Genomic DNA, 22351 nt, shown 5'->3' with positions numbered 1-22351 from the left:
ATGGGAAGGGGGATATGTGACATTATCTATCTTTCACCCACCCCACCACCACCCTTTTTATTTATTTTTTGTGAGTCTTATTTTTAATTTTCTACTTATGCTTTGCCCTCTGTAGATATGGAAAATAACGTTTTTGCCACAGTCGGAATTAATTATTTTATAGGATTATTTACTCAAATGATCATCAAATTTAGAGGTGTATTTTAATTTTCAACTAAATTATTCGTTCAAACAGTTCACCAACTCTATATTAATCGGCGAATTGGTCCTGCCGTTACATTCTATCAATATTACCATCAAATATAGGGATAAAACAACCTAGTTAAATAAAATACTAAATAAATTAAAAACTAAAAATCAAAAGAAAAAAAATCACGAACTGAGTGAACTTGATTGTGTGCCTTCTTGGTGGTATGGTGATGGAGTTACATGCCCGAAATTACCCACTCAAAGACCTGCAGAGACGACTAAAAGGATGTTGTAGACCCACGATTTCAAGATTTCATCGGGTCGACTTGCTATGGTGGTTTTCCCAACGACTGTTTTGATGGAGATGTTGACTGTAAATGCTCTATTTAGGAAATTGAAGGCAGAGAGTAGAGCAAGGAAGAGAAGGACATAAAGAGAAAGAGGTCGGTAGAAAGAGGTTTGGTGGGCTGTTATTTTTTTTAGGGTTACTTTTTGTTGTTGTTGTTTTATTCTTTTATAGTTTTAAATTAATTTTAAAAATAAAGAAAATTTTGTATTAATTTTTAACAGTATATTTTTCTTTAGTTGTCAAAAGTCTTATTTACTCTTACAAATATAGTATGTGCTGCTCACATGATTAAATTTAACAAAAAATATAAAGGTAGGACCAATTTATCTATTAATAAAAAGTTGGTGGACCATTTGAACAAATAATTTAGTTAAAGGACCAAAATGCAACTCGGGTATAAATTTAAGGATCATTTGAGTAAATAACCCTTATTTTATAGAACGTGAGTATTTCCTTTGAAATGAGAAGGAAAATAAAAATATCTCAGCCGACTTTCTAGATGTTCTTCTACATTTCACCAAGTTAAGTTATGGTAACTACCACAAATAGGAGAATAACTTACATGTAATGGGATACCAATAACTTACATGTAATGGGATACCAACTTTCTAATATGGCAATATGTGATAGATTTGGATACCGATTGTCATAGTATTACATGTAAGTTTTTCTCCCCAAGTATAGATATTTCCTTTAAATTTTCATTAAACCAATGTCATTCTTATTTAATCACAACACAATTCAATTAATTGTAGTGAAATCGTCAATTTAACTTTTACAACCACGTAAATTTACAATTATAATGAACTCATCAATTTTTCAACCACGTAATTTTACATTAAATATAGTTTCGTACCGTAACAAATTTCGATTAATATAGCACTACTCTAATCACGATTTTAATTTTTTCTTCCAAATCCAAATGAGTTGGATCCTCATCCATTCGAGCTTCCAACACAATCTGTTTGAAGAAATTTTATTCCTAGCTAGAATACACATAAATATATTCCCAAACTAGGCATTGAATTAAAAAAGGAACCAGCTGAGGCCCCAGCTCTCATTACCAAATATATACTATAGTTAGATTTTTTTTGGTTTTTTAAAACTCTGGAACTGTATTTATAATTCAGCTAAAAAAGTCACTAGCTATAAAGGGCTCATACAAACTAATCAAAAAGAGTCATTACAATAACGGAGCAATCTAACATCAAAATTAATACAATTTAGTACTGTAATTAGAATATTTAGAAAAGAATCCATGTATAATGTATTTGAAATTCTTCAATCAAACTGTTAATGCGATCACGTGCATACAGACATGGATTCAAATCAATTGACTTATGAAGTTTTTAAAATATTAAAAATAAAAATAACAGTAATTTTATCATCAATTAACCCAAGCAGAATAAAATCGTAGAAAATGCCTTTGATGTGTTAATTTTTCTCATCCATTTATTCAGGACCTACCAATTGTCGGGGTCTGATCTACTTGCGAGACACGTTCATTAATTTTGGAATTCTGGCCATACAAGAGGTCCTTAATAATTCGGCTAACTCAAGCAAGGGACCCTACTCTCACTGAAATCCCATACCGTCCTCAATATCCTCTCAATAAAAAATATTGTATTTATGTTAACGGAGTTTAGCTCAATAGAAAATGACATTCACTTATATATTAGTGGTTACAGATTCGAACTTTCACGACACCTTAGTAGTGTGTGTTAAAAATTTTATTTTCTTTATAAAATTATCGCTTGTATTTAAATATATATAAAAATTTGAATTTTTGTCTATAATTACAATACAACATATATCTTCAAGTTTATATATAAGCAACTTGAGTCGGTGGTGTTTCTCTTGTCCAATATTTTTTTTTCCTAATTTCTCGTACTCATGATGTGATGGTTTGGAGGTGGGTAGGTTTAGGCTTTCAACTTGATAGCAACTAGATGCTTGTTTTCAAATGCCACGCAATAATAGAATCCATAAATTGATGCTAAATTTTTGACATATACTTGTACAAATAGTGGATAAATAATACGATCCTATACTTGCCCCCTTTTTTTTTTTTTTTTTTTAATAGTATTAATTCTACATTTATAGTTGATTTTGGGCTCGTTTGAGAGTGATTTTAAATGTGTCAATAATAAGTTCTATAGAGAATCATTTCTTTATATATATATATAAAAAGTGGTTTTAAGTGATTTTATGAAGAAACACATGGTTGTGCTTCTTCCCAAAATCACTTAGGGCTCATTTTGAATTGTTTCTCTAGGAAGTACTTCTGCTTATAAGCGCTTCTAACAAATGCACTTTTATTATAAAAATCTTGAATTTTAATTAAAAAAATCCAAGTGCTTCCTGAAGAAGCATATAACATGTACTTCTCCATGAAGCGTTTCTAAACTTTTCTGTCAAACACTATCAAAAACGCTTTCAGTTGTCAAAAAACATCTTAGCTCTTGCAAAAACACTCCCAAAATAAGTGATTATATGGAGAAGCACGTGAGAGGTAGTTCTCCCAATAAGTAATTCTGATCCTCCCAAAATCACTCACAAATGAGCCCTTTGTGTTACAAAATAACAAAAATGATTTTGCACCTATGTAGGTATAATCTGAGGTTTGCCAAAGTTTATGTATGTAATAATCTTGTGAAATAAAGGTGAATTAGTTTTTTATTTTAAAATAAATCATATTTTACATTTGTCACATCTTGGCCTTCATTGGACATATATAGGGAACATATACTTTTTGAATATTCGGATTAAATTAGAAAATTTTCAAGAACAAACTCTCTCCGCAAAGGAAAAAGTTGCTTAATTTTTCTTTTTGCTCATAATTTGAGAGGATGAAACAAAAAGAAAAACTTGGGCACCTTGGTTTTCTTTATTAAATTGCGTGCTTCATTGGATATCAAAAGCTAAACATGATTTGATTAGGAATATGATTACAACTTGACAGGGACGGTATTATTCTCCACTTCAGCTACAATTCAAATCCATATCATTTGAAAGAGTATATATGTTATGTTAGTGTGATTTGGTCTAAACCTTTTGCATTTACAGCTACTTGGCAGTATCATCTCTTTTAAGCAAAATCCCACCCTTTTGTGATTTTTTTTTTAAAAAAAATTTCCCGCTTCTAATCACAAATAATAACAAACCTAATTTTTTTTCTTTTCAAAACGAATGTTTAGTTAGGGTATCTTGAATGATATAGCGAGAATCCTCCAATACCACAGAGATGCATCAGGTAAAGACAAGGCAAAACGAACTAGTCTACGAGCACCAAACTCGCCTCTTGAAAAACAAAACCAATAGACGTACCACTCATTTGAAATAGTTTCTTAGTTAGCTCTCACTCTCACATGGGGGCAAGTGGAATAGTTTAGGTATGCATACTTATCATGAGAGACTAATTTAACGGCGAATAGTCAAATTTGTGTTATGTTGGGTGGAAGATGAACATATATATAGATTTTGACATTCTCTCAAATCTTTCAAGCTGCAGTAACGCATTAATTGAACAATGTTTGATACAGTTTTTTTTTTCTAAGGTGTCGGTTGTGTGTTAAGGGTTAAACTTTTGCTAGCTGCTTCTTGGCTGGCTCCTAATCTCCTGGAAGAATATACATATAGATATGCATGGCCCAGTGCATGCATCCAATGCTCGTACACTCTCCCTCTCAAGTTTTGTACTTTTCCCAGATGAAATCCGATTAGATATATAATGGACCTGTTTATATGCCAAACTGAAAATGACGGGAATTTAATTGAAAATATGAGGTGCCGACTTTCTGATGGTATATTAAAATATATTTCTCAAGAGATGAAGGGTTTTAATTCAGATTCAGATTTTTTCCAGAAATAAAATCTCGTTTTATGCATGCAATTGGAAATTTACAGGGAACAATGAGTTTGAATGCATGAACAAAACCAACATCCTTTCAATTCACAAGAGAAACAAGACATGCCATGTTCCCCTCTGCTGCCAAAATCTGCATATATAGATGGCCTTGGCTTTGGCTTCTTTGCCAAAATTAGAACAATGGTGGCTTGAGTTGTAAGTGAAAATGAAAGATTTAAAGGGCACATCTCTTATCCTTCCATGAAGCTACAAATGCTCACATGTACACTAGAATTTGGAATTTTTTGAAGGTGATGCTTTAACGTATCCTATGTACTGCAAAACATTACTTGTTTTGTAATTCAAATGGTTAATATAAGTTATCTATGTACTCGAAGTTCCGTATTTAATTTTTCCTCTCTAATATCGTTTATTTTTTGTGATTTATGATTTGGCCAGTTTCTGTTCAAATTTTTTTGTTGGTGGAACTTTCTGTTCAAATTGATATCATACTTTTTACGTGTGGACCTTTCTTTTGACAAATGGAGTCATCAAATTAACATTAGGAATTTTTTTTTCCTATTTTACAGGTATTATTGCCGTGTGAAATACCATGATATTGATATATCCTTAATACATGGCATGTGGGGTCAGTGTATTCGGGTCGGGTCAAACTGGTGTGCCGGACTCATATAGGTTAATATCCGATGTATATTTTTGGCATAATAAAACACATGCAGGCAAGCAAGTCTATTGTGTTCTATAGATGCAGGAGTTTCATCCTCTTGTTATCGAATATGAGTCCTCACTAGGGAGTAGAGAGGTAGGTCACGCTCTAAATTAGATCTACCATGATGTTACAGACACACTGGATTGAGTCGGATGTTAGCTGAATTTTTATTGAGTCTCGAGTTAAAATGCAAAATCATAAGCTCTAACTAGAAAGATCCGAAGATCTTACACGCGCACATAAAATGTATACAATATGATGTTAAATTTATAGGGGCCTTCGTAATGCTAATATTTTGACCTTTTTTTTTTTTTGGGTCATATGCACTTTAAATTGAATATTTTATAATTTATATACACTCGCATAAGGAGTGCGTGAATTTAAAAAAGAACGAGTTAAGCATTTTAATTAATTAAGAAAAAAACTTTATTTTTTTCTTTAGTAGTATTTAATGGGTTTATCCTTTGAAATCTGAAATTATAAATTTGGAGATGAAAAGGAAGACAATGTCAACCAAAAATAAAAGAAATAGAAAGGAAATGATAGATTTATCCAATTCTGTGACAACCATTTCACAGCGAGGATCGATTTTACAATTTTGCCACTGACGTCTCCTGTAGCTGTAGTAGTAATAATGTAATAACGTGTGGGGTAACGTATTGTCTGTGGTAGAGTTCACCGTACGGATGACAGTGACCAATACGAAACGCAATAGTTTTTCCGTCATGTCTCATCATAATCCCACTGGACCCATTTTCTGCCCAGTGAAAGGTTAGGATTCGTCCTGTTCCCTTCTGTTTATGTACGCGATTCCCTCAGTTATCCGTACGATCATCAGATTCCGTTAATACACCCCCAAAATGGATCGGAATTACGAAGCTGAACCAATAAACGTGAGTCATGCATGTTCTTTAATAATTAGTTTTTATTTTTATTTTTTTAAATATCCTTTTTGTTGTTCAGAAATTAGAACAAAAATTTATTTAAGGATGAACTACACTTTGCACCCATGCGATTTAAGGCTTAAAGAGTTTAGTCTTTGAATCGACCAAAAATAAATAAATAGAGTTTAGCTCCCGTATGTCAAAACTATAAACGCTCATTCGTTTGACTTTTGACGTAACGCTTACGTATAATATGATCATATTAAAATTTATTATCAACCATGTTAACAGAAGGGATTTGCCAACGAGCTCTATAGTCTAGTGGAAAACAATCTTGATTTGTAGATCAGTGATCTTGAGTTTGAACTCCTTTAACACCTTAGTAATATTTATGAGAGACCCTATTTTCCTTCGTAATTTAGACTATCACTTATATAACAGTAAAAATTATTGAACCAGACGGTCTTATGCATGCATGCGCATTTTCTCTCAGAATTACAAGTCTTAATATGGTGTGTAGTTTTAACATGCTAGTCCAGTCTCCAAATAACATTTTTTTCCTTATGTTCTCTTATTTTCCTTTTCAGAGCTTTCGTGTAATTTCCTTTCTTTTTTAATTAACATTTTTTGTCTTATACCCGAGCCCATAGAATTAGAATGGGAGAGAGATTAAAGTCTAAGACGAAGACCATGAATGAGGAAGCGCCAAAAATTCCATTCGTGTAAGTTTTAACCCAACATCTCCTCTAGTCTTGTAGAACTTTTTTTTAGAGTGGTAATTTCTCCACTTTTTTTTTTTTTTTTTCTATTTTATCCACTTACACTCATTGTTTATAACTAAAAAGGAGTGTAAGTGGATAAAATAGAAGTGAGGAAATCATTGCCTTTTTTTCAAAGAAAAATTCACAAATGATCATAGCTGCCTGCCCACTTCTCTTTGTCCAACTATAGTTCAAGACGTTAATCTCCCATTATTATGATTTTCTTACTAAACATCTCTCATATATTTCTTAAAAGCCTTTAGGAATTTTTCGAATTTATGTAAGGCGAATCCTTCAACACAAAGAATCATATTATATTACGATTATTACAAATTATATTCTTTAATACGACTCAGATCGTCTGTACAAGTACAATACATAATAAAATTTATCTACTTACGTCGTCATCGCTTAACATCACACTCTATAATGACCCTAGATGCCATATTCACTGTTTCCCCAACAGGATTCAAAGGGTAAGATGTTATGAAAAATGCATGGACTTTCACATACTAGGGCTAGGCCTATTATTGCAATTTTTTGTTATTGCATATTCACTTTGCAGCTAAAGTCGAAGTTTGGTCGCAGACATAATATGGGCACAAATTAAATTAAGCACTTAAAAATATAATGTGAAGATGGAATCCGTGTTGGCCCATCTCGACCAACTTGCAAATTGAAAAGCCACAGCTATCGGCTATGAGCCTATCACCATACTTTAAGTGTATAGTGCTATCTAATCAATCCATGCATGTTAAAACAATTTCGAACTGTTTTCTTCATGCTTGAACATTTTCCACTCTCTCTGCTTTTCAAGGGTATTTCTGCAAAAACCATCACCATCGTGCCCATTTTTATTTCACTGCATAAATCACCGCTAGCGGGGAAAAAGAAAAGAAAAGAAAGGGTAACCCGCCCATCAATCAAAAGGAACAAAGAAAAATTTGCAAAACCTTCTCTCTCAAAAAATCTGACACTTTCTCTCTCATACTGTCTCTAAAGTCTTTCTTTAATTACTTGTTCCCATGGTATAAAAAAGACAGCCAAAAATAATGGCGGTTGTGCTTTGATTGATTGGAGCAGAGCAGAGAGAGAAAAGAGAGAGAGGTAAAGCAATAGTGGCAAAAGCCAGCAAGCACTAGTAGTGTACTAGAACAATCACCACCACCGCATACCTGACCGAGCAACCTTGTGTTTCCATCCATTACTTGAAAACTGGAAACCAAACCCAACTCTCGGATTCTATTATATGCATATATTCTTTCTTGAAGAATATCTGTTTCTGTTATCTGTTAGGCTGTTTATGCAGAGTGATCATCACGTAGCTTTCAATTTGCTCTCAGAATAATGCATAGGCTGTGTGCTTGTGTCTTGCTTTCTTTTGGGTTCCTTATGGTCTGAGATCTGGTCCTTTCTGGTTTTCATTGGTGGCACAAGCTTTGGTGTTCTGAGGCTGAGATCTGGTGCTTCTGTTAGCACTATTGGGTCTTTAGGCTCGTGGGTTTTGTTGGGTTGTTGCCGTAAATGCTTGGTTTTTGAGATTGAGCTATCTAGGGAGTGTAAAGCTGTGACTATGAAGCTTTGTGCTAGAGGTGGGAGTAAGTGAGTCTCAAATGTTGAGGTTGGTTTGTTAAAAGATTGTGGCATGAAGACTTTAATTAAAGATTGGACATTTTGGGGGGTGTGGTTGAGGTTGACCAAGTGCGAATGAGGCTGAAATTGATTGTGTTTTGTAGTGAAACCGGTTTCGGTTGAAGTTACAGAAGTGGGGGTATTGAGGGTTCTTATGGTTATCTTTGCATGAATATGAAGCTTCATGCTTTAGTAGTTTCCTGACAAAGTTGTGCATGAAGTTTGTTTCTTTTGGGGGTTTGAAGGGATTTTGGCCGGTGAAGATATGATTTTATGCAGTAAAAAGAAGGGAGCTGAAGAAAAGGACTGTCCAGCACTTTGGGTGAATTTTGGTGTTAAATTATTGTGATTGAGAGCGGGCTTGAATAGTTTTTTGTGCGCTCAAATTCAGGCTTTCGACGTTTTTGAATCTCTGCATAGATGAGGCTCTCATCTGCTGGTTTTAGTCCTCAATCCCAGGAAGGTATGTTGAATGTTGCTTGTAGAATTCTTTTCTGTGTGTATTTTCCTTCTCTTTTGTCAGGATGTTAAACTGAGTCATATGGTTAATATGTTGTATGAATTAAGATTTGGGATGTTGATAACCCAAATTAGCCAGATAATTCCAGTTAGTTGTATTAAGCTATCATCTCTCTCTCTCTCTCTCTTTTCTACTTCTCCTTTTTGCTCCTGGAGACCAAAATTTCATCAAGCTTAATATATACTGTTCCGTATCTTCTCTTTCCTCCATTTTCTCAGCTGGCAGTGGCTTGATTTGGATTACTTTATCAGTTTCTGTCTTTTTCTTATGCTTGGGGTTTAATTTATATCTTGTCACAATCATCGTAAACTTCAAAAATTAGTGTGAAATTTGGTCGTTTACCATGAGTTCCAGGTCATACTGACGGAAAATTTATTTCCCTCTTGATGAGGCCCTTGAATGCCATTTAAACATTCTTTAGATTCTCTAATTGGTGGCTTTATAATCATATTCTGAAACCAAGTCTTGTTCTTTATGGGTATTTATTTTGCTGAATTGAATTTTGCAGGGGAGAAGAGAGTTTTGAATTCTGAACTTTGGCATGCTTGTGCGGGTCCTCTTGTTTCTTTACCGGCTGTTGGGAGCCGTGTAGTTTATTTTCCTCAAGGTCACAGTGAACAGGTTTGTGTAATAATTTCGTCTGTTCTGCTTTGCAATAACGGGTTGAAGCAGATTTATTTACATATCGCCAATTTACCTTAGTGAAAGGATGAATTTGTTTGTCTAATTTTTTGGCAACAAATGTCATATTTTGTGTGATCAGTGTTCTGCAAATGTAATATATTTTTTTGTTCTTTTTCCTCCTATGCAAACTGAAGTGCTTCATAATGTAGGTTGCTGCATCAACCAACAAGGAAGTGGATGCCCATATCCCCAACTACCCAAGCTTACCTCCACAACTTATCTGTCAACTCCACAATGTGACAATGCATGTAAGGCTTGCTTATAATTTGGTTAGTTTTGGTTTTGAAAATTCCTATATGCAGGTTTCTAAAGGTTAAATATTGTTAACTTCAGGCCGATGTTGAGACAGATGAAGTATATGCACAGATGACCTTGCAACCGCTAAGTCCAGTATGCCACTTTGCCTTAACTGGCTTTTGGAGTTATTGATCTTGTTGATTGCTCTCATTGTAAATAACCTTCATCTCTGCAGCAAGAGCAAAAGGATGGGTACCTCCCAGCGGGGTTGGGCAACCCAAACAAACAGCCAACAAATTATTTTTGTAAAACCTTGACAGCTAGTGACACAAGTACCCATGGTGGTTTCTCTGTTCCTCGTCGGGCAGCTGAAAAAGTGTTTCCTCCATTGGTAAATTCTCTAATTACTACATGGATTACGGCCATCAATTTTAAGCTAATTGCTGCAATTCGTGCAATAGTTCTGGCACTTGCTTCCTGTCTACACATTATAGAATTTTCCCTGGTTCCATTATCTCCTTTTTGTTTCTGAGTTCATGAACTTTGACATGCAGGATTTCTCCCAACAACCGCCAGCGCAAGAGTTAATTGCGAGGGATCTTCATGATAATGAATGGAAGTTTAGACACATTTTTCGTGGTGAGTATTCTAAGTATTTTTCATGAAAAATGAAGAAAGTTTTCAATTTCTCTTCAAAATCTTGAATGAGTGAAGTAGACAGTGAGAATCAAGTTTGATTTGAGATGAGTACGAGTTTACACCTCATTATACATTTGTTGATGCTCTCCAGCCATTCTGCTGGTTTTCTGACTTGAATTATGGAACTACCATGTTGACAAGACTTCCATTCTATAATATGCATATTGGAATGGTTGTTGACTTTTTTATATTTCAGGCCAGCCCAAAAGGCACCTCCTTACTACAGGGTGGAGTGTCTTTGTGAGTGCTAAAAGACTTGTTGCTGGAGATTCAGTTCTTTTCATCTGGTAGGCTGTTCACTTATTCTCTGCTGTATGTCTTTTTTGGCTTGGCTGGCACGATCCAGTGTTCTGCTTTTGTCTATGCATTTTTGAGTTATTTGATTTTTTCTTCCCTGCGTTTCTCCCTCTCCTCAAACTATCTTGCTGCAATGGATGGTATTTCTATGACATGAAAAACCTTTTAACTTTTTATCTTGGCTTGTCATATGTATCTGAGCATATGATTCACCTTAAGTTATGTGATGTTTTGCAATGCTTATCGTACTTGTTTTTTGCCTGCTTCAGGAATGAAAAGAATCAACTACTCCTTGGTATCCGGAGAGCCAACCGACCACAAACTGTGATGCCCTCATCAGTTTTATCAAGTGACAGCATGCACTTGGGACTTCTTGCTGCCGCAGCTCACGCAGCGGCAACAAATAGTCGTTTCACCATATTTTATAATCCAAGGTATGAGTCTCTGCAGACTGATGATATCAAATCTTTTGGGTTCATTGCTTCCCTTAATATTTACAGCACCTTTCGTGTAGGGCTAGCCCATCAGAGTTCGTTATTCCCCTGACCAAGTACATCAAAGCAGTCTATCATACTTGCATTTCTGTTGGGATGCGTTTTCGAATGTTGTTCGAAACAGAAGAATCAAGTGTCCGCCGGTAGGGAATTATCTATATAATCTATATAAATAGAATAATTCAAAATAACGAGATGGGATTTCAATACATTGAAGACTGCTGTCGTCCTTTATATGAATTTCATTGTAGAAGTTATAAATGTTATTGATTGATAGCTGACGATTATATGTTATCAGCTACATGGGAACAATAACTGGCATAAGTGACCTAGATCCTCGGTGGCCTAATTCGCACTGGCGCTCAGTCAAGGTTTGTTGAGATTAATTTCATATCTATGTATAACTTTGCTAGATAGATTAACTGCAAAGTGACTATTTAGTTTGATAGATGTAGTTATTTCAGGATATTACCTAATATCTTTTATAACTTTGCTGGAAATTTATTATTTTTTCACTTAATTCAGGTGGGTTGGGATGAATCCACTGCTGGGGAGAGGCAGCCAAGAGTTTCACTGTGGGAGATTGAGCCATTAACAACATTCCCCATGTATCCATCTCCATTCCCACTTAGGCTTAAGCGACCGTGGCCACCTGGACTACCCTCTTTCCATGGTATGCTCATTTACTGCTACATCCAGGGCTAATTTCAGCTCCTCTAGTTTATATCTACTTGCATTGATGCACTACAAAAATCATTTAATAATTTATTTTCCTCTCTACTTGCCTCCTTTGTTCTCTCAGGTATCAGGGATGATGATCTTGGCATGAATTCTCAACTTATGTGGCTTCGAGGAGATAATGGAGACCGTGGAATCCAATCTCTGAACTTTCCTGGCATTGGGGTCACACCATACATGCAGCCGAGGCTTGATGCCTCCATGATTGGCTTGCAAACAGACATGTACCAAGCTATGGCTGCTGCTGCACTTCAAGAGATGAGGGCAGTGGATCCTTCCAGACCGCTTCCTACATCCCTTCTGCAGTTCCAGCAACCCCAAAGCCTACCTAGCAGGTCTACTGCCTTGATGCATCCCCATATGGTGCAAGAATCTCAATCTCAACAAGCCTTTCTCCAAAGTGTTCAGGAAAACCATCGTCAGTCACAGCCTCAGACTCAAACTCAGTCGCACCTTCTTCAGCAGCAACTGCAGCATCAGAATTCTTTCAGTAACCAACAGCAGCTAGTTGATCATCAGCAGATTCCAAGTGCTGTCTCTGCCATGACTCAGTTTTCTTCTGCCTCTCAATCCCAGTCACCGTCTTTGCAAGTCGCCACCTCTCTATGCCAGCAACAGAGTTTTTCTGATTCTAATGGGAACCCTGCAACCAGCACCATTTTATCTCCCTTGCACAGTCTCATGGGTTCATTTCCACAGGATGAACCATCCCACCTTCTCAACCTGCCTAGAACCAATCAATTAGTATCCTCTGGCGCATGGCCATCAAAGCGGGCTGCAATTGAACCTCTTCTTTCTTCTGGAGTTTCTCAATGTGTTCTGCCGCATGTGGAACAGTTGGGACCTCCCCAGACTACTATATCTCAGAATTCTATTTCGTTGCCACCGTTTCCTGGGAGAGAGTGCTCAATAGACCAAGAAGGGAGCACTGATCCACAAAGCCATCTTTTGTTTGGTGTCAATATAGAGTCATCATCTCTTCTAATGCAGAATGGGATGTCAAACCTTAGAGGAGTTGGCAGCGATAGTGACTCTACAACCATGCATTTTCCTCCAAATTACTTGAGTACTACAGGCACTGATTTTTCACTTAATCCAGCAGTTACACCTTCCAGTTGCATTGATGAATCAGGTTTCCTGCAGTCTCCAGAAAATGTGGGCCATGGAAACACACTAAACAATAATTTTGTTAAGGTAAGTTGCAGTGGCCTTTTGAAGTTTTGTCTCTTTGATATCTTTTGGTTTATTTAGTTTTGTGAGGAATTTTTCAATTATAAGTGATCTGATAGTGGCCTTAAGCAGTCTGTCTTCATTCTCGTCCTTTAAACAAACTCCATAATTATTTGCAGGTTTACAAGTCAGGGTCCTTCGGGAGGTCACTGGATATTACCAAGTTCAGCAGCTACCATGAGCTGCGCGGTGAGCTTGCTCGTATGTTTGGCCTTGAAGGCGAGTTGGAGGACCCTGTGAGATCAGGCTGGCAGCTTGTATTTGTTGACCGGGAGAATGATGTTCTTCTTCTCGGGGATGACCCCTGGCCGTGAGTTCCCACTTCTATCACTATTTTTTGGTTGAAAACTTTAGGCATATTCTCCTAGCTATGAATTGTAGGATGCTTGTCTTAAAATTGGTGCCCTAGTCTGAACTTTGAAAGACTTAATACAAGAGTTTGTATTGCTATAAGTTGTGAAGAGTTAAGACTAGGGGTTGTAGAGAAAACTTGTTAGTATTTTTGTCTTTGTTTTATTATTCTGCTAAGAAAGAAAGACTTATTTCCGTGTTGCTAGGCATTTGCAAATACGACACTCCCCACAAGACCAGAGTTAGCTTTCACGCTATCTAGGATTTTGTAACCAATGACTTGCATCTATTTGGGCTCAATTGAAACATTGACCACTTGACAGTGAAACTTTCTGGCACATCATAAAAAACCCAAATTGTTTGTCTTTATTTTGGAATTTGCAATTAAATTCGGTTATTAGCCGACTCTTGATTCATTGATTTTATGCTGATACCAGGGAGTTTGTAAATAGTGTGTGGTGTATCAAAATACTCTCACCACATGAAGTGCAGCAAATGGGAAAACGAGGCCTAGACCTTCTGAAGTCAGTCCCAACTCAGAGGCTCTCAAACAATAGTTGCGACGACTATGGAAGCCGGCAGGATTCAAGAAATTTGAGTGGGATAACATCCGTGGGGTCACTCGAGTATTGAACGACTTAACCGGTTAATATACCGTTCTCTCTTTATGTAATATTTGCATCTCCTCCAACCCTTTTTAGAGTGGGAAGGGATGCCTAATACTTAGCTCAAGACCTTAGTTTTATATATAAGCTAATACTGTAATTAAGTGATACATATATATTTTTTGTTATTTCCTTCTGTCGAAATACTACAATACATATATGTATCAGGTTATTAATGTTTGTGAAAATAGCCTTAACAAGCATATTGCAGTATATTTCTGATAAGAGTTTACATAATGCTGAGACATGAAGTACTGGAAAATGTTAATAGTATACTTTGACCCTGTCTTGATTCTGACAGTACTTCTAAGACTTAAATGCCATGTGATGGGTCTATATTACCAGCTAGGCGTGGAAAGCAACTCTCTTTGCTTCCATTAATTTGACAGCCTTGTTTGGTTCGAAAGTTCTGTGGAAGACAAACGTATGAAGCCCCACGTTTGCTTTCAATTACTCATCTTTTTCTTCCCTTTTTTCCTCTGAAATGCTGAAACTTTGAATGTCTCTCTCTGTTTGTATGTGAGCCGGAAAAAGTACATGTCTGCATGTTCAAGTTTGCTTCTTTTTTGTTGTGACGCTGTAATTGCATATCAGGGTTCTTCCTCATGTTCATATCCACAGATGATCCATCCACATGGGCATTCAAAAATCGAATATCATGACTACTAATGTTTTCTTTTTATCCACAATTATTTGAGGACCCATATGTGGTGTCGGCATTGCATGTCGTCCTTGAGTCTTGTTTTTTCTTTTTCTTTTTAAGATTTTTATTTTTATTTTTATGCACATCGTTCTTACTTGAGTTAAAAGTCCCTTGCAAACTCTGCTTTCTCAAATCTTACAAATTGGGATGGAGTATCATTTCCAATTCTTTAATCACGTTGGGTGAGGAAGAGCAGAAAAACTTGTGTGAAAAGTTATCCCCGGTCAATTATGATATATCAGGTGAAAAGTTGTCATGCGTAATATATTGTGATTGATCGAAAATGACAAAACAGTATTATTCCCGTTCTACACAAGTGTTTCTCGAAAAAGAGAGGCAAAGTTATAGTTGAGCACTCTGGTTTTTTTCAGTGCGGGACTGGACTGGATGGTCAGTGGTCACTGTGTAAAGGTAAAATAGATATGAAAGGTTTGGGCTTTTTGATGCATGTTGTGGGCGCGGTCTGTGTGTAGTGTGCAGAGACGGGATTTCTTGAGGGATGGAATGGTGACAAAGGTAGGGCACACCATCAACAATAATAGGGCTCGGAGAGGACCAATAAAGGGTAGGTTGGTTGGCAATGCAAACAAGCCCCCACAATTCAAAACTCACTTTATATTATCGGCAGGGACTTTTTTCTTGATCTGACACTGTAATAATTTGTATGACTACACTTTTTACATGACCCTTGCTCTGTCATCTCCACAGTATGACCAAATCAAAGTCCCCATCTTCTTTAACACAGACAAGATGAGCTTCTCTCTTGCCCATTTTTCTTGTGTCTACCTGAATTAAACCTCAGTCCAACCTGTGGAGGAGGAAATTAATACCAATACTTCTATGCACTATGATTTGAATATCTTCTATAGGATTTTTTTTTTCTCTTCTAATATTATGGTAATGCCAAGTTTTCATAGAGTCATGATCCTGACAGTTTCATGATCACAGGGAGATTGTTTATTATTGGTGCCTAATTCATGATTATGGATACATTATTGTGTAACGGAAATACCATATGATAGCATGTAGATATGGTGCTACAAGTCCACCCAAATGACAAAACATATACAATTATTAAAACAATATACTTGGTTAGGGTTCATATCTTAATTCATAACACTGCGTAAAGTACAACGTGTTACTGTGAAACAAAATTTCCCTTGTATAATTTGTAGGGATTACCCCTCATGGAATTGGGCATCCCTTGGTCCACATGGGATGGTATGAACTGAAAGCAAATTTCTGGTCCTGCAAAACATAAACAGAACTCACAAAAAGTTTGTTTCTGCCGTTAATACTTAATACCACCTTTGTAATTTCCGATTCAAAATCAATAATGTAGGTGGGTTTTGTAGACCCATAGTATGCAGGGAAATATTCTTAAATTTAGTTGAAAACATGTTTCAAAAAGTGAATGCTTACTGGATGTTTAGCATGTTTGCAGCATGCCTAGAGGTGTCTAGGTTATGTGGCCTGGCCTGGGGCATGGGGGGTGACAAATATAAAAAGAGGTCTTTCAAGTTAAGGTACCCAATTTAAAAAGAGCTCCAACTCTAGGGGTGTGCACAAGCATGTGGAGTTTGATTAAATAACACACAAAGGTAAACCCTTTGTCATATGAAGTGGGAATAATTATTTCATACAAAGTAGGATTAGTAATAATAATGATAAAACTTAACAAGAATCAGAAGAAAGTGTGAGAGAAAAGAAAGAAAGATGTGCATGAACAAATTTCAAGCGGAAATGGGCACCAAAGGGCTTAGGACTTGCCGGATCAAGAATACTTTTTATATTTTTGGGCTGCCTTTCAATGCTTTGTATGTCCAGAGACTAACCCAATTTGATGGTGGTGGGCTGAACATGAGCTAAACTAACCTTGAAGAATTCATAGCTACAAACACCCTCGTCAGTCTAGTGACAAAAACCACCATTCCCAGAAATGGTGATGATAAAGTTAGTCCCCGTTGATATTGATAACCATTTCAATTTTAGTTTTTAGTTGTCATTTTTTGTGTTAGAGTACAGAGGAAAAAGAAGGAGAATGAGAGTGAAGATGAGATTGAGAGAGAAGATGAAAAGGGAGGATGAGAGGAAGGATGAAGGAGTGACAAAAGTGAAAACTGAAATCCATTTGAAGTTGTTTTTACTTTCAAGTTTTTATTTCACTTTTGTTCCTCCTCCCTCCCCTCTTCCCTTCTCATCCTCTCTCTTATCTCATCCTCACTCCCATTCTCACTCATTTTCCTCTCTACTCTAGCAAAACAAATGAAAACCAAAAACTAAAATTGAAATAATTATCAAACGGGCTTTAGCTTCATCACAAAAGAAAAAGTAGAAACAGAACCAAAAATAATTTGAAATAGCTGTTGTTGGTTTCTCTTTCTCTCAACTCTTTGATCACTCTCCTGTTTCTCCTTTGTCTCCTCTCTCTTTAACCGAATCCACATATCAAATTATAGGCTAAAATTTTCATTGCAAGTATTGTCATTCACTCAACTTATACTATTTAGTATCTTCTTCCCTCACACTTCTCTCTCAGAAAGTAGGGAAGAGAGCTTAGATGTGTGCAAACAATGATGGAAGATATATGCTTAACATTCATATGCATCTTTTGAAAAATTCACTTCATGTAACAAGTAACACACTCTGGTTGCTCTGTAGATACAAATTTGATTAGCATGCACAACAGCACTTCTTGAAGCATGGTGTGTCCCGAACACATACAAGAGGTCACTTCTGCCAAGCTTTGCATGAAAAAGCAATGTCTTCTGCTCTATATGTTCTCTGGTTTATGACAACCAACCACAACAAATGTAATGAGATGATGGCATTCGTCCAGTCTGGCGGATGTATTCTGCTTGAGCCGCAGTTTTTTCTGCGTTTTGATTTTTCTTGGCTTCAGCTGCTGCTCGTTTCTCTTCGGATCTTTGCCTAGCTAACGCTATCTTCTTTACCATCTTGGATTGTGCTTGTGATCTCATTTGCTCAACTTGAGCCTAACAAGAGGTCCTCTTAAATTAGTTATGACATATAAAAGTTTCCATCTACACAACCCTCCATGTAAAAAACAAATCATTGTAAAGTATGAAACACAATTAACAGAGAGGTCAAGCAAGCATAATTTACAAGACTCTTCCAATCGCTGGATATAGAATTAAAAAGTGGAGCTCACTGAATCAGTTACATTACACAATTCAACAGAAACAGTGGTAAAGGTTTCAGAGTTAAAGATAGAACAATTGTGCTGAGTAAAGATGCAATACCTCTATTCTCCGCATCTCTGCTTCTAGTTTTGCCTTCTGCTGACATTCCCATGCTTGGATTTTGATTTCATCACGCTTATATCTGAGAAATATTAGCATTCTCTAGTTATGTTAGGATGGTAGAACATATGCACATGGTTTATAGTACAAAATCAAAAGAGTTCTCTATTAGGAAGAAAAGGAAAAAGTGATCCAATCGAATTTCTCAAAGTATGTGGGTTATTGGGTTAAAGAAGAAACCTTGCAGTATGTCTAGATTTCTCAACTTCCTCCCATGCAGCTGCACGTTTTTCAAATTCAACCCGCTCAAGTTCCGCCATATCAATTTTTTCAGCAGCAGATTTTTTCTCCTGCTCATCTTTACTTGCCCAAGCAGCAATGTTCATCTTACCAAGCTGAACACCTAGTTCTACAATCTCCCTCCTTGTCTTGAGCTTTAATTCTTCTTCTGACAATTGTTTCTTGTTGTTTTCAACTCGTGGCTGTGCTTCCCCATCAGTGTTAGGTGTGGGAGCTGGTGCAACACTTCGAGGAGTTGACGGGATTGAAGAAGTTGGGCTGCGGAGTGGGGTTGTTGCCCCTTCAGGAGTAGCAGTCCTTGAAGGCTCTTGACTTGGGATAGGTGTCATTTCTGTTCCCATATCTCTCATTGAGACTGATCTTATGGCAGCAGTGCCTACATAAACAGAAAAACAAAGGTTAAATTCCTCTGTCTCTGCTTGCACATTGAACATGTTATTGTAAATTTCCCATGAATCCTTCACCCTGTAACTCAGCTAAAGAAAGACAAATCTTATATAACATAACAAAGTACCAATGTGAAGTTATTAAGCGAATGAAAGTGAACCTGTATTATTTTCGACAGTAGTCTTCGAACAGGGAAAATTCCTGTGGCCCACTTCCATTAAATCTTTACTTTGTGAGGACGCATCAATCAGAGCATTCCCACAAGCTTGACCTGAACTCGATTGAGGTACAGAAGGAACAAAAGAGAATTTATCGAATCCAATATGTGATGGAGGCTGACAGAAATCGACCCGCTTTGTGTCTGCTACTCTTCCATTTAGCTTATAATCATAATTAGCAGACTCCGGAGCCACCCTCACCATATTTGTCACCGGCAACCGAATTGTTTGGTTTTGTAAAGCACTCTTTCTAGGAAAATTAGCTTGTACAATTTGCTTATTCATTATCCATTTCTCAGCATCATTCCACTTAGACGGCATAGTTCTCGAGAGTGCTCTTGAAATGTGCTTATGTACTGACTTCTCCCCTTTATGAAATTCAAAACTGGATGAACTAGCATTACTGTCATAGTCAAGATTTTCATCTTCCATTGCTCTCATGGGATGAATTGCACTCAAACTACCACTGTCACCATTTGTACATTGTTGCAATCTAACACGAACGGCATCACCATTTTCTCGTGGTAATGACTCCTTCATTTGGCAAGAAGTTTGATCACTTTCTCTCAGGTCCAATGCCGGTTCACTAGACAAATTTGTAGACAGAACTTCTAAACTGGAAGATGCAACTGGACAGCATAACACGTAATGAGTAAACAGTTTAGACAACAGAAGCCTGAGAAATGCATATAAAACCTATTCAACAGATGCTCTAGGGTTCTGATGGCAAACAAAGTTAATTACTATCAAAACAAATAAGAGAGACTGACCTTCCTCGTCTCCATTCATGGGGTCTAACAAGCTGTTTTTGAAAAACTCGGAATCATCAAGCTTGGAAGGAGAAGTTCTTGAGGAGTTACTGTTTGATCCATCCTTCTTTCTATGATGGGGTGGCCCCATGAGCTTCATCCTCAGCTTACTAGGGGAAATAATACCAGTCTGGAAAGGAAAAGAAAAAGGAGACAAAACATTATTACCCTTCAGCCCACAAATAAAAATAGACGGTAAAAGTTATAATCTTTGTGAAAGAATCAACTGATAAAGCAAACTCTAGTAATCATATCACTTCATGATTTTGAGTTTTTCTTTTTCTTTCTAAAATCAACAATCTCTTCTTCATATCACCCTAAGTCTTAATGTCAAGTTCTTTTCTGTTCCCGCTAGACTCATACTGTCAAGTTAAACCTCTCTGAACACAGTAAACTCAGGAAAAACAACAACAGAAATATCTAATTAATAAATGATAGAAACAGAATTACCTACTAATTAAATATTACAATGAAGAAGCAAAGGGGAAACCAAATTGAAGTAAGGATATAAATACTGTAAAGCCAGTGGAGGATGAAACCAGTTTCATCAAAATTCATGGTTTTTGTGTGCATTTTCTCATTTCCCCACCACCCCATTTTTAGAAACAACCACCACACCCAAAAAAAAAAAACCCCCATAACCAAAGAGAAAACTGAACATGAAAAATAGCTCCATTCATCTGCAAAAGAAATTGAGAAAAAAAAAGGGGACATGGGTCTTTGTTTTTCTTTCATGCACAAAAGTTAGCAACTAACCTGAACTTTGTGTATCCTCTCGTACTCCATTAGATCTCTCTCTAACTCTGTCTCTCTTTGCCTCTGTCTCTGTCTCTGTCTCTGTCTCTGTCTCTCTCTCTGTAAGAAGTTTCTATTTTTCTCTACAATATTATCATACTGAGAGGAGGAACAAGAAGGAAAGCGAGACCTTTAAAATGGGTGAAAACATCTGAGTCTCAGTCTTCTCCCTCTCTCTCTCGCTGTGTGTGTATTTTGACTCTTTTCGTAGGCAGACAAAGACAGGCGTGTTTCACAGTTCCCTTCTTATTAAGATGGGATGATCTTTTGTTTAGTTGAGCTCCTCTGCAACACAAGCCGTGCTGTACTTATTTCTAATATTGGCACGTCATCAGTGGGACCCACGTCTGGTGGGCCTCATATGACGTGGCAAAATCTGCGGCGGGTAACTTCCATTCTTTGCCGACCTCTTTAAACGGTGGTCGGCGGGCTTTTCCACCGGACCAAACGAGTAATTGCCGACTTTTTACAGTTTTACTCTCTAAAATAATTTATATTTCTTTTTCTTCTTTGATTGTTTTTTACCAAGAGGACAAAGGTAAGTATGGAAATGATTAAAGGCAGAGAGGGTTTTGAACAGTGGCAATGATGAAAAGTAGAATTTCAATTTTCTCTGCATAGTTACTGTGGAAAGCAAATGGGTCAGACTAATCAATCACAAAAATTTACCATTATGTTTAGTGGCCAATCTAATCACCTAATTAGTGGCCCCTAATTCTGCTTTAGTTTATCATAAATCAAGCTTTCCCTTAATGGATTATCACCTTGATATTTGGACTGATTGTCTACTTGAACTTTCGATGGTCCCCCACCTCCACCCAATTATTCCACTCTGAAGTTTGAACAAAACCAAATTATATTAATAATGCATTTGCAAATCAATTCTCCCAATTCCTCTGTTTCATTTCATGTGAAATTTGAAATTGGTTGATGAACCTAACCAAAGGCAGGCAGCCAATTAAACAAGTTGGTGATTTGAATCTAGAGGCAAATTATATAACTAAACTCAGTCTAAGTCAAAATAGTAAGTATGATTTGCTTTTCAAAAAGGGTAGAATATTTGCAAGAACAAACTTACGTAATCGTAATAGACTATAGATTGGTTATAATTATGTATTGAACTCATTACGATCGATATCCTTTAATTAAATACAAATGATTACTACTAAACCAATTGCTAGTTTATAAAACAATGGGTATCATCGGTTTTGTGTAATGTGCTAAAAATCAATTACGGTTTATGTTGTCCTAAACAAAATCACATAATTAAGTTCGGAACCAGTTACTTCTTACACTAATTTTCAACAATATTGTTTAACCCTTTGAAAAGCTCCATAGGACACTCTAATATGGTGAAAGGTTACGTTTTTTCTTGTTGGGAATGAGCAAGTGAGCAATCTTTGCGTGTTGTCTTTTTCTTTAGCCAAAAAAGGATCTTAAGTTCATAATTGTGTATGTTCTTCCCCTTGATATATACCAAATAAAAAGGAAATTTTCAATTAATAATCACGGGAAGATATTTTAGACATTGATGATAGCATGGCTTCTTCTTCTGCATCCGTACAATCG

The 22351-nt window shown here is 36.5% G+C and overlaps 2 protein-coding genes across 2 annotated transcripts; one reads left to right on the top strand and one right to left on the bottom strand.

The window, feature by feature from the left end:
- The first annotated feature begins 7651 nt into the window (after window positions 1-7651).
- ARF6 (auxin response factor 6) lies at window positions 7652-14495 on the top strand. Its single transcript, XM_089048937.1, has 14 exons — window positions 7652-8855; window positions 9421-9533; window positions 9746-9844; window positions 9930-9986; window positions 10069-10224; window positions 10388-10472; window positions 10729-10819; window positions 11099-11263; window positions 11344-11466; window positions 11622-11694; window positions 11849-11996; window positions 12126-13255; window positions 13411-13601; window positions 14080-14495. The coding sequence occupies exons 1-14, from the start codon at window positions 8813-8815 to the stop codon at window positions 14273-14275; spliced, it is 2670 nt and encodes an 889-aa protein (XP_088905063.1). The 5' UTR covers window positions 7652-8812; the 3' UTR covers window positions 14276-14495.
- Window positions 14496-17456: 2961 nt separating this feature from the next.
- LOC103325163 (Remorin family protein) lies at window positions 17457-21059 on the bottom strand. Its single transcript, XM_008227308.2, has 6 exons — window positions 20744-21059; window positions 19949-20117; window positions 19121-19807; window positions 18514-18949; window positions 18274-18355; window positions 17457-18006 (listed from the first exon to the last, which is right to left on the bottom strand). The coding sequence occupies exons 1-6, from the start codon at window positions 20771-20773 to the stop codon at window positions 17800-17802; spliced, it is 1611 nt and encodes a 536-aa protein (XP_008225530.2). The 5' UTR covers window positions 20774-21059; the 3' UTR covers window positions 17457-17799.
- Window positions 21060-22351: the final 1292 nt, after the last annotated feature.

Source organism: Prunus mume, linkage group LG3 (assembly GCF_029339155.1).
Source record: "Prunus mume cultivar Tortuosa linkage group LG3, ASM2933915v1, whole genome shotgun sequence".
Classification (NCBI taxonomy): domain Eukaryota; kingdom Viridiplantae; phylum Streptophyta; class Magnoliopsida; order Rosales; family Rosaceae; genus Prunus; species Prunus mume.
Note: the sequence above shows the minus strand (reverse complement) of the source record. Positions and strands in the feature narration are given on the sequence as shown.